The 15912-nt window shown below is 35.7% G+C and overlaps 1 protein-coding gene across 2 annotated transcripts; it reads right to left on the reverse strand.

The window, feature by feature from the left end:
• Positions 1 to 701: 701 nt before the first annotated feature.
• LOC128681259 (uncharacterized) lies at positions 702 to 7376 on the reverse strand. Of its 2 annotated transcripts, none has more exons than XM_053765041.2 (4): positions 7019 to 7376; positions 5239 to 5355; positions 3410 to 3504; positions 702 to 1255 (listed from the first exon to the last, which is right to left on the reverse strand). In XM_053765041.2, exons 1-4 carry the CDS (start codon positions 7051 to 7053, stop codon positions 732 to 734), a joined length of 771 nt encoding a protein of 256 aa, XP_053621016.1. In that variant the 5' UTR covers positions 7054 to 7376; the 3' UTR covers positions 702 to 731. The 2 variants fall into 2 exon arrangements, with proteins under 2 accessions (XP_053621016.1, XP_053621017.1); XM_053765042.2 differs by lacking the exon at positions 7019 to 7376 and adding an exon at positions 6097 to 6876.
• Positions 7377 to 15912: the final 8536 nt, after the last annotated feature.

A 15912-nucleotide genomic window follows, 5' to 3' on the forward strand; every position in this document is an offset into this window, starting at 1 on the left:
CTACTCAACCAAGAATCACGCGGGCGAAGACGCGGGCAAAAGCCAGTAAATATAAAATGAAAGTGCTACAAACTACTGGCTATGTGTCACTCTCTAAATCACGGTGACAAATGGTGACCAATCTAAGTAGAAATTATGACGATGTCGTCTAAATAATTAAGTGATCAATGCGCAAGCGACGCAGGAAGCGTGCCTTGACTGTATTGGATGGCAAAATTTTTTCGCCATGAATTAATTTGTTGCTCCCAATTATTTTTGGCACTCGGCAGATAATTACTGATGGCATAGTTCGTATTGATTTACAGGGAGTTTGGAACAGAGCAATGTTAATGCACTTGCTACAGCCCGGGAGCTAAATTTTGTATATGACAAATAGGTCTCACAGCCGAGAATTACCTGAGAATACACTAGAACGTTTACATATATCATCTAAATATATCTTGAATTTGTGCACAGACTTAAATCCTTTCATCCTATCTAGTAATGTTATAGTGTTATAAATACGAAAGTTTATGATGATGTAATATATGTAAGTTTGTTAATCTTTCACGTAAAATCTACTGGACGCATTGTTATGAAATTTTGTACACGGGTAGAATTATAACCTGGAATAACACATAGGGTACTTTTCATCGCAAAATATCAACGGGAGTGAAACCCGCAGCCAGTAATTTTACAAGTGCGGTCAAAAGAAAACAACGTTTATGAAAATTTTGTAAGTTTATTGATACTTATTCTGAATCGCTATCTTTTAACCGTCTCTTATCTAACTGTCCCTTTTTATCTTTCATCTTTAACATTCTTATTAACTTCAACATTTGAATCCTGAATTCCAATTTGGCTCCATGAGACAACATCTTTACAGACGGTGTTATAGATTTAAAAAACGCCCTATCTTCGTCATCCTCTCTTTGTATCAAATTTGCTAACACGTTGACAACATTGACTCCAGAATCGTCAATCTCATCTTTAACATTCGTATAATCTAATCTAGATCTTTTAGCTTCACTAACATCCTCATCGACGTCTATAAAAACTTCGTTTATCCAATTCTCCGAAGTTTCCGCTTCGTCGTCGTTAGATATTTTGTCTTCTATGAAGCTCTCCTGCTTGCTTACATTGCCATCGGGAAAATAGACTGAGTCCAGGAATCCCAGTTGATCAGTGTATATGTAGGGCCGCGATGATCGACTGTTTCTTTTAGATTTGACGTACGAATCACGGACGTTGTACCATTTCTTTGTTATTTGCATACCTGCAACAAAAACCACTTATATTATTAATGCGAAAGTCTGTCTGTCTGTTCCGCTTTCACGGCTAAACCACTGGACGGATTTAGATGAAATTTGGTATACATATAGTCAAAGGCTGCCGTACAAACATAGGGTAATTTCTTTTCAAAAATCTACCCCCAATTGACTGTAATGGGGGTGAAAGTTTATTTTCCGTAGTATAACTCATGCGGGCGAAGCCGCGGGAAAAAGCTAGTAATCCATACTTATATTATTAATGCGAAAGTCTGTCTATCTGTTCCGCTTTTACGGCTAAAACGCTACAACAATTTTGATTAAATTTGGCATGCACGTAGTTAAAGAACCCCGTTCAAACCAAGGCTACATTTATTTTAAAAGTCGACCCCCAAATTACTATACTAGGGGGTGAAACTTTGTATGAAAATCATGTCTCTCCGTTTTCGCAGAAAATACGGCGAATCGGCGGGCATAAACTAGTTCTTATTATAAAAATAAGTCAACCCCTATCGCGTCTGTCTGTATGAAAGTGATAAACTCATATGCTACTATTTTTCTACGATTTTCATCAATAGATAGTGTGAATTCTATATGTTGTTGAAAACGGTAGTCAACTATCGGCGAACAGTTCACCAAACTTGGCGATAACTACGTACGTTGCTGGTTTTTCTTTGCGATAACAAAAGCTTATACACAAACAGCGCAATGTAGGTTGATATGCGTCGACATCTGAGTTCGTGTAGCCATTACATAATTTCTGTATTTACAGGAAATCACAATCGAAAAAGATCAATCGAACGCATCAATTGAACTTTTTGGATTGTAAGTCTTTTTCTTCATCATAGCCGTATTCCTCATGACTAAGGGTCGTGGTCATTACAAGGAATTAAACACACGTAACAACTTTCTTGGCATTATTAATGGAGTTGTTTGCCATTGCCTTCTCCATTTCACACACAAGTTAATAATCAACAAGTGTGCAGGTTTCCTCACGATGTTTTCCTTCACCGGAAGCATGTGGTGGTCTATGAAAAGTACTATACACGAGTCAGATTGGTATACAAACTCATGTGGCATGAGTAGGATTCGAACTTGGGACTTTTCGGATCTTCAAGCGGGGGTCTTAACCATTACACCACCACCGCTTCAAGTCTTAAAACCATTGAAAATTTATGAAAATATCGAAATGTCCTTTCATTATTGAAATCTGGTTAAAATGATAGTGTAATGATTATCCTATTCAGCAATCTTAATACACTTAAACATAATAAAATACATAAAGTACCAATTTAACGATTCTCATAAAATATTTAACGCAATATGCAATCAATGTTATATCTCGTAAACTTATTCTAATAACTGCCTACTTCTTTGGTTGGTCAAGTGGTTAACAAGAGGTTAATGATCGCAAAATATGGAGTTTATGCGAGTTTATTTTAACTTAAATGGTTTTTGTTACGCACGCTTTCCATTTTGAAAATAGTAATGAGTAAAAAAAATGTCTGGAATCGAGCGGGAATTGAACCCGCGCCCTGTCTAACCGGGACAATGCTCTTAACCACTGAGTCGAGGACCATCACCGTCAGTTCCGCAAAATTTCTTTGCGTCTTGTTTTCTTGTGCTTGTTGACGCGTAACCTGCATGTGCTTGGGCTCCATTCATCACGCGACCTTGATATTTTTAGAGTATTCTCTTTAAATACAGTACGCGGAGACTTCCTTCGTTGCCAAGTCAAGGTCACACACTACACACTGCTATCGGTTTAAAAATCGCGCGTTTGACGAAAAACTGAATACACGTGATATCTTACTACACACCCCTCCACCCTTGTGATATTGTTAGAATAATGTATCAGAAGAAAAAAGAAAAATTAATTGTCTATTCGCAACCGGCATACGTGTTTCTATTAGGTTATGTGCACAGTCCGTATTTTTACAGTTTTCTTCTCATAGTAAATTGGTATCGTTGACGGAAACATAAGCTTTAATGTCGTGGGAAGATATTTAGTTAACGTGCCAAAGTGAAAGTAGAAACTTGTGATTTTTGACTAATCCCCCCCCCCTTTCAAGCCTCACGTGATTAATGGTGGATGGCCCCTTGGGGGCGTCACAGCCAACGATGAACCAGGAAAACTCTATGTAAGGAAGAGGTTCACTCACCAAATTCGTGTCTCATAGCAGGTTTTAACGAGAAGTAATTCGGTTCCATCTCTTTGTATATCTCCTTCCAGGCACGGTCCTTCACCAATCTGTCCCTGAATGAACAAATTAATTGATTAAAGTTCATTAAAAATGTGGCCAAGGGGTCATCAAGGGAAGAATTTTTCCGCGACCATGCATAGTGGAGTCGATAAAGTAGGCAAGCGGCTTCGGAGATTGCGTTCAGATAAGAGAGAGAGAGGGAGAGAGAGGTAAAAAGGTTGTCAAATGAGAGTATTTAGCCATACGCCTACGGAACCCTTTAAAAATCTTTGGACTTATAACGAATCCTATTCGTGCGCGCCACATGTGTTTGTATAACAATCTGACTCATGTATAGTAGACTAGCTGTGCGCCGGGGCTTTGTTCCCGTAGGAATTTCGAGATAAAAATAATACCCATATTATAAACCAGGTTGTATTCTACCCGTGTACTAAATTTCATGACAATCGGTCCAGTAGATTTTGCATGAAAGAGTGACAAACATACACAATACATCCTCACAAACTTTCGCATTTATAATATTTGTAGGACTGATGTATTTCTATCATCGCCATAACAAAAAAATACTAACTTCTAATTGCACTTGACCGGTTTTATATCCATGTGTCGGCAACAGAGGCTACTGCAAAAAAAACATTGACACGCGATTGTGATTTAACGTCAAAATAGACACCCTGAACAACCAATCTAAAGGCCGGAATTGAATAGATATTTGTTATTTAATATATTTATGTACTATAGTGATTTCCTACGCCTCAGGTGACAAAAATAGTTACGATAATAACACAGAATATTTTTTTAACCATCTACTCAAACAGAGGGGTGTTACAAGTTTGACCGCTAAGTGTGTCCGTCTGTGTACATGGCACCGTAGCTCATCAACGGGTGAACCGATTTGGATGCGTTTTTTATTATTATTTGATAGCTAATTATTATTAAAATCGGTTCAGCCATTCAAAAGTTGTAGCGAAATGAATATTGAAAGTCGGGGATTTTTTAATTTGTTTAACAAATAAACTCCTCCAGCTAGACGCTGAACGAACAGCTCGCCAAACTTTGGAGGATAAGGCATAGATACATTGCTGGTTTTTAATTAAGAGGATGCACTAAATTCATGTACGTGATTTGTGATCTTCAAGTGTCTGAATTATACTTCTATTTCGACGAATAAGATTTGTAATTATGAAGTCATGGGAAGTGAGTGTGTCATGCTCACTCAAATGGTCAATCTGGTGGTGGCGTCGTGGACCGGGTCGTGAGGTTCCCTCTATTATGGTCGAGTTACGCGATGGCTGACCCATGCGTCAACTCGTGAACGGGTGCTGCCAGAGGCAACAGGTCATCTCGTTTCTCATATATTTTTATGTAAGTAATTGTAAGTGTAAGTGTTTCACATAGATATATATATATATATATAATATATTATAATCAGCACTCGGATCACGATCATAACCTGTTTTGATATACTTTTTGACTATGTACATTATGTATATATATTATCAGAAAAAAACATTGTAAGAAACAACAATGGTAAGCCCTTCTGGCATGTTAGGGACCAACACTGTTCTAATGAGTTTCTTTCGCCATTTATTGTCAACAGTGGTCGTTCCGAAATGCCAGTAGAGAATTGCTTGTGAGAACACAAGCTACAAACTACTGGCATTTCGGATATACAGATAACTATTTAATATAAAAATTGACGTGAAAAAGTGCCTATGAAAGTCTAATTTCTGAATAAATTATTTGAATTTTAATTCGATCATTGCCAACATTGTAACAAGTATTACCTGTATTCGACATCAGATCTGTCCCAAAGACACTTCCTCCTGTGTACAGCATCAATGAGGTATCTTGTTTCCACCATCTTCAAACTTGTCGTTAGGTTTAACAGCTTCGAAGTGTCACTGTAACAATACCAATATCATAAATAGGTACGAAAGCTAACAAATTTTGATAAAATTTGGTGTCCATGTAGTAAAAGATCCACGTTTAAACATAGGCTACTTTTTTTTTCCAAAAATCAATCCCCAAATGACTATAATGGGGGGTGAAAGTTTGTATGAAAATCGTCTGTTCCGCTTTCGCTGACAAATTCACGCGATCGAAGCCGCGGGCAAGAGCTAGTAGTATTATAATTAAATCCCACAAATTGTAAATACTTATTATAAATGCGAAAGTTTGTGAGTATGTACCTATTAAGTTTGTTAATCTTTCACGCGAAATCAACTGAACGGATTGTTATGAAATTTGATACACGGGTAGAATGTAACCTGGAATAACACATAGGGTACTTTTTATCTCAAAATTCGCAGGTGCTAGTATTACAAATGTGAAAGTTTATGAGAATGTTTCACGCGTGAAAGGGTAACAAACATAAACACATATACATCCTCACAATTAGGCATAATAATTTGTGAAGATATTTTATTTTATTTTTTTATTAGTAATAAAATTAAATTGATGATAATGTGAAAATAAAAAGAATTGTTTAATTCGTTAGATAAGTTGTGCATTTTTCAATAAAAATTCATTATTAGGCCCGATTATCACTAACATCCCAAGCTAAAATCAAATAGGTGAAACGAGTATATAGAATAAACGAGTGTTAGAACGGGATGGGCTATTATGTTTTCAATATTCGCTACCTGATGTGCGCCTGCGCACGTGGTCAAAAGGGCTGCAAGGTCGGCAGATGTTGCTATCCGAACATTTTGACTTCGAAGCCGTCCAAAGAATTAAATGAGTTTTGTTTTAAAATTCCCACCAAAAATATGTTATGTATCACGTCTGATCTAGTTAATTATGTAATAATATTGATAATTATATATGTAAATACTATTTTCAAAACAGAGAAAACAAAAGATTTTGACTAATAACCCAGTAATTTTAGGTACTAATTTCTTCTTCATAGTCGTATTCCTCAGGCTGAGGGTCGTGGTCATTACGTGGAATGAAACACAAACAACAGCTCTCCTGACATTATTAATGGAGAGTACCATTTCACACACAAGTTAATAATAATCAACCAGTGTTTCCTCCCGATGGTTTCCTTCACCGGTGGTCGAATAAACTACTATACATAAGTCAGATTGGTGTGACAAACTCATGTGGCACGAGTAGGATTCGAATCTGGGACCTTTCGATCCACAGGCGGGCGTCTTAACCATTACACCACCACCGCTTCATTCGCTTCATAACCATTCACCGGTAATAATTTTAAATGTCATAATTAGTTTTGATTGCTATTATGGTGGTATAGTGTCAAGCCGCAATGTTTGAAATGTAATGTTTTGCCAAAAACTAGTATAAAAATTCAATTTTAATTACAAGTGTAAGTAGGTACACTTCTCTCTAAAACTAAAAACATTGCATTTTGCTTGGCAGTTGAGTACAAAGATAAAAATAACTCAACAAAACATTTTACGTCTTTACGCAAACATGGTAGCTACCTACCTATCTATTTACAGCTAAAAGTTTAAGAGCCAAAATGCAGTAGGCCAATATGGCCACATGTTATCAAACAATGCATGACTTCTTTATCTGGTCGGTTAGCATTCAGTAACTTACCGCTTGCCGCCTTCGTCCAACCGTTCTTCATCCATTAAGTATTCCGGTTTTACAAAATGCCGGACTAGCACGAACTAAATCTATCACTAAATACTCTCAATGCCTTATTTAAATACACAAAAATGACCACTACGAAATTAACGTTATAAATATGCAGAGAACATGTTGAAAATTGCATAAATATGGCGTAATTTTGTGAGAAAAAAACGCGTACGGTCGCAACGCCGGTTCGTATACGACTGGTCGGCGACCGGATTGGCATCCGGTAGCGGAACGGCAACGCCCGGTACGGCGCGTGAGGTGTGGCAACCGCGCAAAATTATATCTAACTACAAGGACAGGATTTCTTGCCGTATTGAGCTAAGATTTTTGATTTTTGTAATCTCTTTGTTAATTGTCAATGTCAAATTGACGTTTTCTATTTCTTTATCGCTTTGGTAGACTTGTTGTTTTGCCAGACTATTTTGTGACTGCCAGTAAGTATGTTAAGTTTTTTCTTTTTTTTGATAGTTTTTTTCAGGAGTTTTCACATGAAATGAAACGGAACGAACTATTTTACTATACCAAATACGGAAGTCCTAATAAGGATGCCATGAAGAAGAAAAAGTGAAAGCGGACCCTAGACTCCGACGCTTAACGGCTGAGAAAGTACCACTTTATTTTTTTTGTTACTTTTTATTTACCTATATGTAGATAAGATTATAATCTCGACCTAGTAAAGGATCTGTCCTTATTTTAACGTAGATGTTGTACGAGGCACTGATAGGTCACAACAGCATTCCCGAGGAGGGTTGAAGTCAGCCTTTAACTTGTAAGAACACAGCCAAATTTAAAAAAAAATCCGTTAATTTTTTCGCTGTGTTTTCGCTTCGCGGCGTCACATCCCCGGATGAAACTGGTAACACGCGAATTTGAGTTGAAAAATCGGAAGTATTTGAATCTGGGACCTTCCGATCACAGCCATCTTAACCACTGAACCACCAGCGCTTCCATAATCATATTAGTACTCTCTCTTCCCCGCGTGTCTCTGGTTTCATTCGGAGCTGTAACGCCCCAAAGCCCAGGGTAATCTAAAAAAATTGCCATTACATTTGGAAGATTTAGCTATGATTTTACAACCGGCCGCCCGCCTGACGTCAACCCTCATTGGAAATGCTATCATTGCCTATCAGTTGTTCCGACTTTGTGTCCCTTGGTCGCCTTGTACGACAACCGAGGGAGGATATGGAGTGGTCCTATTCCAGGGCGGAACTACACGCCACAATCATATTAGAACATAAACATGTAATTCTAACCACGGGAATCGAACCCGTGGCCTTTCAATAAGAGGTTATCGGTATAATCGATAACCAACTATGAAAATCAAATAAATCAATCAATGCTTGTTATTGCTTCAGCTATTTTATTTGTGCAATTTTAATCTTTATTTTCATGTGCGTAAGTGTGATTTTCGAATGGATAGATAAGTAGTTGTGACTTCCGTTAAAGTTTAATGGTGTGGTAGTTGCAAATTAAAACAAGATTGTGGTTAAATTGGATTTATTAAACGCATGGCGACCTCGGTGGCGCTGTGGTAAAGTTCTTGCCACTGAACCGAGAGGTTCCCGGGTTCGATCCCCGGTCGGGTCATGATGGAAAATGATCTTTTTCTGGTTGCCCCGGGTCTTGGAAGTTTATCTATATATGTATTTGTTATAAAATATAGTATCGTTGAGCTAGTATCCCATAACACAAGTCTCGAACTTACTTTGGGGCTGGTTCAATCTGTGTGATTTGTCTTAATATATTTATTTATTTTATTTATTTATGAATATCCATGGTTAGTTTCAAACAAAATGAAGATTTTTTACGTAATATGTAACAATGTAATTTTAAAAATATATATATATTAGGACAAATCACACAGATTGAGTGTGGTTCCCGCCTTAAAATAGGACCATTTCATTATCCTCCCATTGATGTCATTTACGGCGACTATTAAAAAACCGAACTAATTGGAAATTTTGCAAATCAAATTTTGAAGTTGATTATCATATCTATACAATTATTATAAAGAGTTTTTGAGTTTGAATGTTTGAGGCGGGTAACCTCCGAAACTACCGAACCGATTTCGAAAATTCTTTCACCATTATAAAGGTACATTATCCAAGATTGCTATAGGCTATATTTCATCTCAAAATTCCCACTGGAGCGAAGCCCCGGGCTACATCTACTAAAAATATATATTTATTTGACGAGTACATATAGAATATACATATTATATGATAATTACTATAAGATTAAATGTAAATGTCTACTAATATACAGAGGCGCCGAAATTCGCAATACCTGTTAAAGATGACAAAAGTAATAATTGTAATTACATTAAGATCATTGTAACACTTGATTGACGAACATATAATATGAATATGAACAAAAATCAATTACTCCAACAATTAAAATTATATCTAGCCGGTCATTTCTTATAATTACAGGTATCCACACTTTCCCAGTAACGACGGAGCTGGGAACTTTGGAGAATGACCGATTCATTGTTTAATTTTCGCATGGTAAATGCTGTGTTGTAGCAAGTGATAAGCTATACGAAATATCGTATCGATTTTGTCTAATTAATGGTAGATGTAAGATTTAAATAATATAAAGATCTTAGAGAAAGAAAGAGCTAAAGATCTTTAAAAGGAATCTTTAACGGAATTAAATTCAGGTTTTTAAAATAAATAGTGGCGATATCTGAGGAAGATTTAAGTGTATGTTTTATGACGGTTTTATCCGATCCTGTACGGGCCACTAGTAAAATCAATACATATAATAAAACAGTAGAAAAAAAAGCAAAAGCAAGCCTGTACATTGAGTATATTTACATAAAAACAAAATTAGGCGATAGAGTCATAGTAACAGAGAAAGAATTTGAAAAAAAAAAACTCTGTCCGTTTGTGTGAGTGTCGATCTGTTTGTACACGCTAATCTTCGGAACTACTGGACTGATACTTTTTGTTATATTAAGCCTGGACAAAATATAGGGTATAAATGATTTTGAAAACTGGAACACCTGATGGAGAACTGGAACAATGATGGTACAGCTAAACTATACGATTTGCGAAAAATATAGGTGGCGCGAATTTTGAATACACTAGATGGCGCTGTGTGTACTTTAAATGCGCTATGGATTTTTTTATTCAACTATCCCAATCTCATATTAATACGAAGAACCAAAATATAGTCTAGAAATGACTAATTCGCAGAATGACAACGTAGTCTATTATTGACCGATTCGTGGAATGTACAATTCTATAAATGACTGATTCTAGCAATGACCGATTCTACAAATGACTCATTCTACAAAAGACCGATTCTACAATTTACTGATTCTTACAAATGACTGATTTTAGAGTTTATGATTGTGTTCGAGGGAATTTGAACGGGCGAAGCCGCGGGTAAATAGCTATAATCTTATATTTCCCACTATGACCAGACCTTTACGATTCAATTGTGCCCTCTTTTGTTTTGACATGGGAAACAAAACATAATGGACAATTGAGAACATTTTCTTTCATCCGAACAATAAATATCTGCAGGCTCGCCTATGAAGTTTTTTTTGATATATCCTTTTATTAAATTACGGAGTATCCAACACACAACACGATTCAGTGAATCGCATAAATATCTTGATTGATTTTGTTATACACATTAGCTAATACAATCATAATATGTTTCAGTACACCTTTTGACCATGTACTTTATTGTGTATATACTTACATTGTTATATTACTGATAAAAAATTATACATAAATTTATATTTAAAAAATGGTAAGCCCTTCTGGCATAATAGGGACCAACACTGTTCGAATGAGTTTCTTTCGGCATTTCTTCTCAGTAGTGGTCGTTCCGTTAGCTTTGGTAAACATCATTTAATCTAGAATATGACGTGAAAAAGTGCCTGTGAAGACCTAATTTCTGAATAAATGATTTGATTTTGATTATGATTTGTTTAGCCGCTGCTTCACCCGCTCATATTTTTCCCTCGGGAACAGTTCTTTCTTAGTATTAATGTGAGATTGGTATAATTGAATAAAAAAATCCATAGCGCATTTAAACTTATCGCATTTATAATATTAGTTGTTTTTGTGTAAATAACGACATTACCTCTCCTCTGAGCGATTTCCCGGTTATTTCCTCAGTCGTTAAGCGTCGGAGCCCAGGGACCGCGTTCCAACTTTTTCATCTCCCCTTCGCACGGTCGTCGACATCCCTAGTTGTCAGATCATTACTCCTGACTATGTTACTCCTCAAAATATCGTCTATCATCAAAATCGGTCCAGTAGTTTTTAAGTTTATTCATTGTAAACAAAATAATAAAACACATTTCTCTTTATAATATTAAGGGTTCAACAACCTCGGTGGCGCAGTGGTAAAGTGCTTGCCTCTGAAACGAAAGGTCCCGGGTTCGATCCTCGGTCGGGTCATGATGGAAAATGATCTTTTTCTGATTGGCCTTGGTCTCTTGGATGTTAATCTATATATGTATTTGTTATAAAATATAGTATCGTTGAGTTAGTATCCCGTAACACAAGTCTCGAACTTACTTTGTGACTAGCTCAATCTGTGTGATTTGTCCTAATATATTTAATTAAATATTTATTTATTTAATATTTAACGATGCAACAAACTATACTGCATAACATTTTGTATTAGTTAGTTGCGCCATTAAACAAACTTACAGCAAATTCGCAGGTGGAGCTAAACCGGATCCGGACTGGCTTAAACCAGTTGAAACTAGTTCCAACCGGCTCCGTGCAGTTTTGGGTAATTATCGCCGTCATTTTGAGCTCGTTAATCTATGTCAATCAGGTATCTATGGACTTCTGTGCCATTAGTTTGGTATATATTTCCTACTAAATGTTGCCCGCGGCTACGTTCGCGGCTAAAAGTATCTTGTATATTTTCCTTACGAACTTTTACCTCAAATTGACTATGGGAAATCAATTTAAAAAAAAAACAAAACAAAATGACATGTCATAGTTTAGCCATGTTATTGATAAAAAGTTAAATGTTTTGTCTCGTTCTGTCAATGGCGAATATTATAAAGTGCGATAGTGATAAAACATAGTTTGGTACTTTTTTATGAGTATAACAGAACAGGCCATATGTTTTTATTTTATTTTTAATTATTTTCAATGGTTTCTGATGTATTAAAGAAAACTACAATACTTTCTTTAAAAACTCTTTATATACCATAAAGAAATATAAAAAAAATATATAAAAATGGATGATTCGCAGAGCGTTTCGATCGCTGCGGCCGCGCGGTCATTACAATCCGTCAATTTTCCTGAGGAAGGAATAATTTCCTAAATCAATCATTCATAAAATTGACATTACTACAGTACAGAGTAATTGATGTAAAGTCATATAGTAAAGCTCAATCTTGTCTTTGTTAAAATTTCAAAAATTGTAATGACAGCGCGTGCGCAGCGGTCGAAACACTCTGCGCACCATCCCAATATGATGGTGGCGTTAGTAAACCGCTAAACATAAAAAACGCAAAAAACGCCATTTTATTTAATCGACGGTGGCGCGCGGTTTAAGTTAACGTTAAAACCGACTGGTGCAACCCACTCTTAAAGTAACTTATTGCCAGAATAAAAGTAAAAAAGAACATTGTTTCAAAGCCGAAAGTTTCGGAGAAAAAACACCGAACAAGTAGGTACACCAAGAGAAATTCCTTAAGGAACTAGTTGTAAGGAGAGCAAGCCTAACTTGGAAAAACTGAGAGCAGTTGGGATGTTGAATTTGCAGAGGGAAAGTTTGGCATTCTTTGATGTAATGATTTCTAGATGTGACTTGATTCGCCTTTAATGTCTCATAGAATAATCAATATTTTGACGAAGCCTGTTGCAGATTCTATTATGTAAATAATTTTGACGAAGTTTATTGCGGATTCTTGTGTTGTAGATATATTTTGCCGAAGCATGTTGCAACAATCCTATAAATTTGTGAAAACAACCTATAGTAAAATTCTGTTCTATATTATACAATCTTCGATCGAAATTGGCCCACAGACCACACGTTCACTTTCTGTTCAGGATTGATGTTGCACTGGCAACCAACAAAAAAAAGTTTTTGCTGACCAAAGATTTTGGCCATATTCCAAGCCAATTACAGACTGACAACAAGTTTTCAGCTTCTCTTTAATATCATATTTAATTAAGTATGTTACCTACTACAAAAACTAATCTCCATCATGGTAGGTATATAAAAGAGTTATGAGTTTTCGAAAATTTGGGCCCTCAGTTCTCTACTTTCTGACATTTCAAGATATTTCCAGTTAACGGAGAAACATACAAGAAATACAAAAAAGGAATCATTTTATGAAAAATTTATGAATACGATTGATGTACCTAATTAGTTATAGTGATAAGAATAACAATTCAGTTAAAATATTTTCTTGAAAAAAGAATCTTTTCCAAAATCAATCATTCAAAAAAATTACATTACCACAGTATTCGTTTTAAGTCAGATAGTAAAACTAATTCTTGTCTTTGTTAAAATTTGAAAAATTATAATGACAGCGCGGCCGCAACTGTCAAAACTCACTGATCACCCTTCTGTCAGACCACAGCGCAGTAACAAAAATATTTTGTTTGTTCTATCTATCCCATAACAATATATAAAAATTTACGAGAAAAAGTGCCTGTGAAGGTCTAATTTCTGAATAAAAATTATTTGAATTTGAATTTTGAATTTTTGAATTTGTCACATCTAGTAATTGTTTATATAAACTTAACAAATTTAAGAAAACGAAGTTCGTCTACCTGTTACGGGTATTATTAAAATTAAGCAGTGTTTAATTGATAGCGATGCCGACTGGCAATTTGAGAGTTTCCATTTATAGCGGCGTTCTACAATGTTCTGATAAATTGTGATATTGATCGTTGTTTGTTTGCGGACATTGTTTTGTCACACGAGTTTGTATAGCAGCCCAACTCATCCATACTAATATTATAAAGAGGTAAGCGTTTGTGAGTTTGAGGCGGGTAATCTCTGAAGCTACCAAACCGATTTTAAAAATTCTTTCACCATTACAAAGCCACATTATCCGAGATTGCTATAGGCATATTTTTGTTTTGAAATAAATTAGTTTTCAGCCATATCAATGAACACTTATAAAGTAATTTTAAAAAAGCGTCACCGAAAATCTTTACGTGCGTGCGCTGGCCCCACTGTTGATTATACATGCATATAATGTATTACAAAAATATAGGTTTTTAGTAGATCCATAAAAGAGTCTATCTTTTATAATGAAGTAACTACATATAAGGTATTTTATATGTAAAAAGATAATAGAAATTAAAAGGTGCATTTTGACAATTTGACAAAAGAATTTCACGAAGATAAATTTTGTACTTCACAGCACATAATGGTCGGGGACTTAATACAATTTTGAAGATAAAAATCTGAAAATTGGTGAACATATTCTTCATAATTTTTCTTAAAGAATTACCGAGATTTTATACTATGAAATTCACGCGGGCGAAGCCGCGGGAAAACGCTAGTGTATAATAGTTTTCATAGGACCACCACTTGCTATCGGCGAAGTGAAATATCGTGAGGAAACCTGTAAAGTTGTTGAACTGTTCAATTTGCTAGTGTGGGTGCGATTATTTGCCACCAGATCGCGGTGTGTAGTTATAAAAAGTCATGTCAAATGCCTTTAGGCAACTTGAATGAAATCTGACACCAGTGTTAGCTATCTTCTTCATAGTCGTATTCCTCATGGCTGAGGGTCGTGGTTGTTACGTGGAATGAAATACACACAACAACTTTCTTGGCATTATTAATGGAATGGTTTGCCATTGCCTTCTCCATTTCACACACAAGTTAATAGAATCAACCAGTGTGCAGGTTTCCTCACGATGTTTTCCTTCACCGGAAGCAAGTGGTGGTGTTGTTAGCTATAACACACTCGATATAAATGAATGTTTTGTTACAAGTATTCATATTTCATAATTTATCTCTCTAATTATCAAACTTAGTAATTTATCCTATAAACATTATTATCAGCCGTTTCAAAATTCTAAACGTCATTACATATTAATATGGTTTTTTTATTCCCATACTAGCATTTGTCCGCGGCTTCGGCCGCGTGAATTCCGTGCGTCCGCTAATAACATATTACTATCAATTATAACCGGTTCTAAGAAACATATCGCGATGAAATATATACCATTTTGTATTTATTTATTTATTAAGGTTTACCAACATTTGTTTACATCTATACTTAATTTTAGATTTTTACACAAAGCAGTTTACTAAATTTAACAAATACTTATAGGTAAACATCAGTAATCTTAACAAGTTAGGGTAGCTTTAGCTAACGAAGGATAGTTCATACGATAAATATTAACTACTTAATTTGCTTACGTTCTAGATACTGGAAAGCAGCTTTCCGTATCATACCCAAGGAATCTGCATGAATATCTTCTAGATTACGCAATTCATTCACTAGTCTACTGAGTCTTGGCACAGGTGAATTTGCGCAAAATTTAGTTCCACGGAAACAGGGACTAAGTGTTTCGATACTTTTACGCGAATATCTAAATGGCACTCGGAATTTAAATTTACTTAAGAGTTGGGGGCAGTCTAATTTGTTATTAAACATTTTCCATGCAAACGTAAGATCCAATTGTGTTCTACGGTTAGTTAAAGTTTCAACTATCTATCTATTAGAAGGTTGATTATTCCTGTACAGCTGTGAAAAACGTATCAATTTCAATTCGTTCATACCACTTAATGACCAAACCCTCAGCCATGAGGAATATGAGTGTAAGGTCTAAATATACAAGTCGTGAAAAGTCATCGACAAAAGCTAGTCCAAAATTCGCAGAGCCCAAAATAAC

This window comes from Plodia interpunctella, chromosome 26 (genome assembly GCF_027563975.2).
Source record: "Plodia interpunctella isolate USDA-ARS_2022_Savannah chromosome 26, ilPloInte3.2, whole genome shotgun sequence".
NCBI classification, from domain to species: Eukaryota; Metazoa; Arthropoda; class Insecta; order Lepidoptera; family Pyralidae; genus Plodia; species Plodia interpunctella.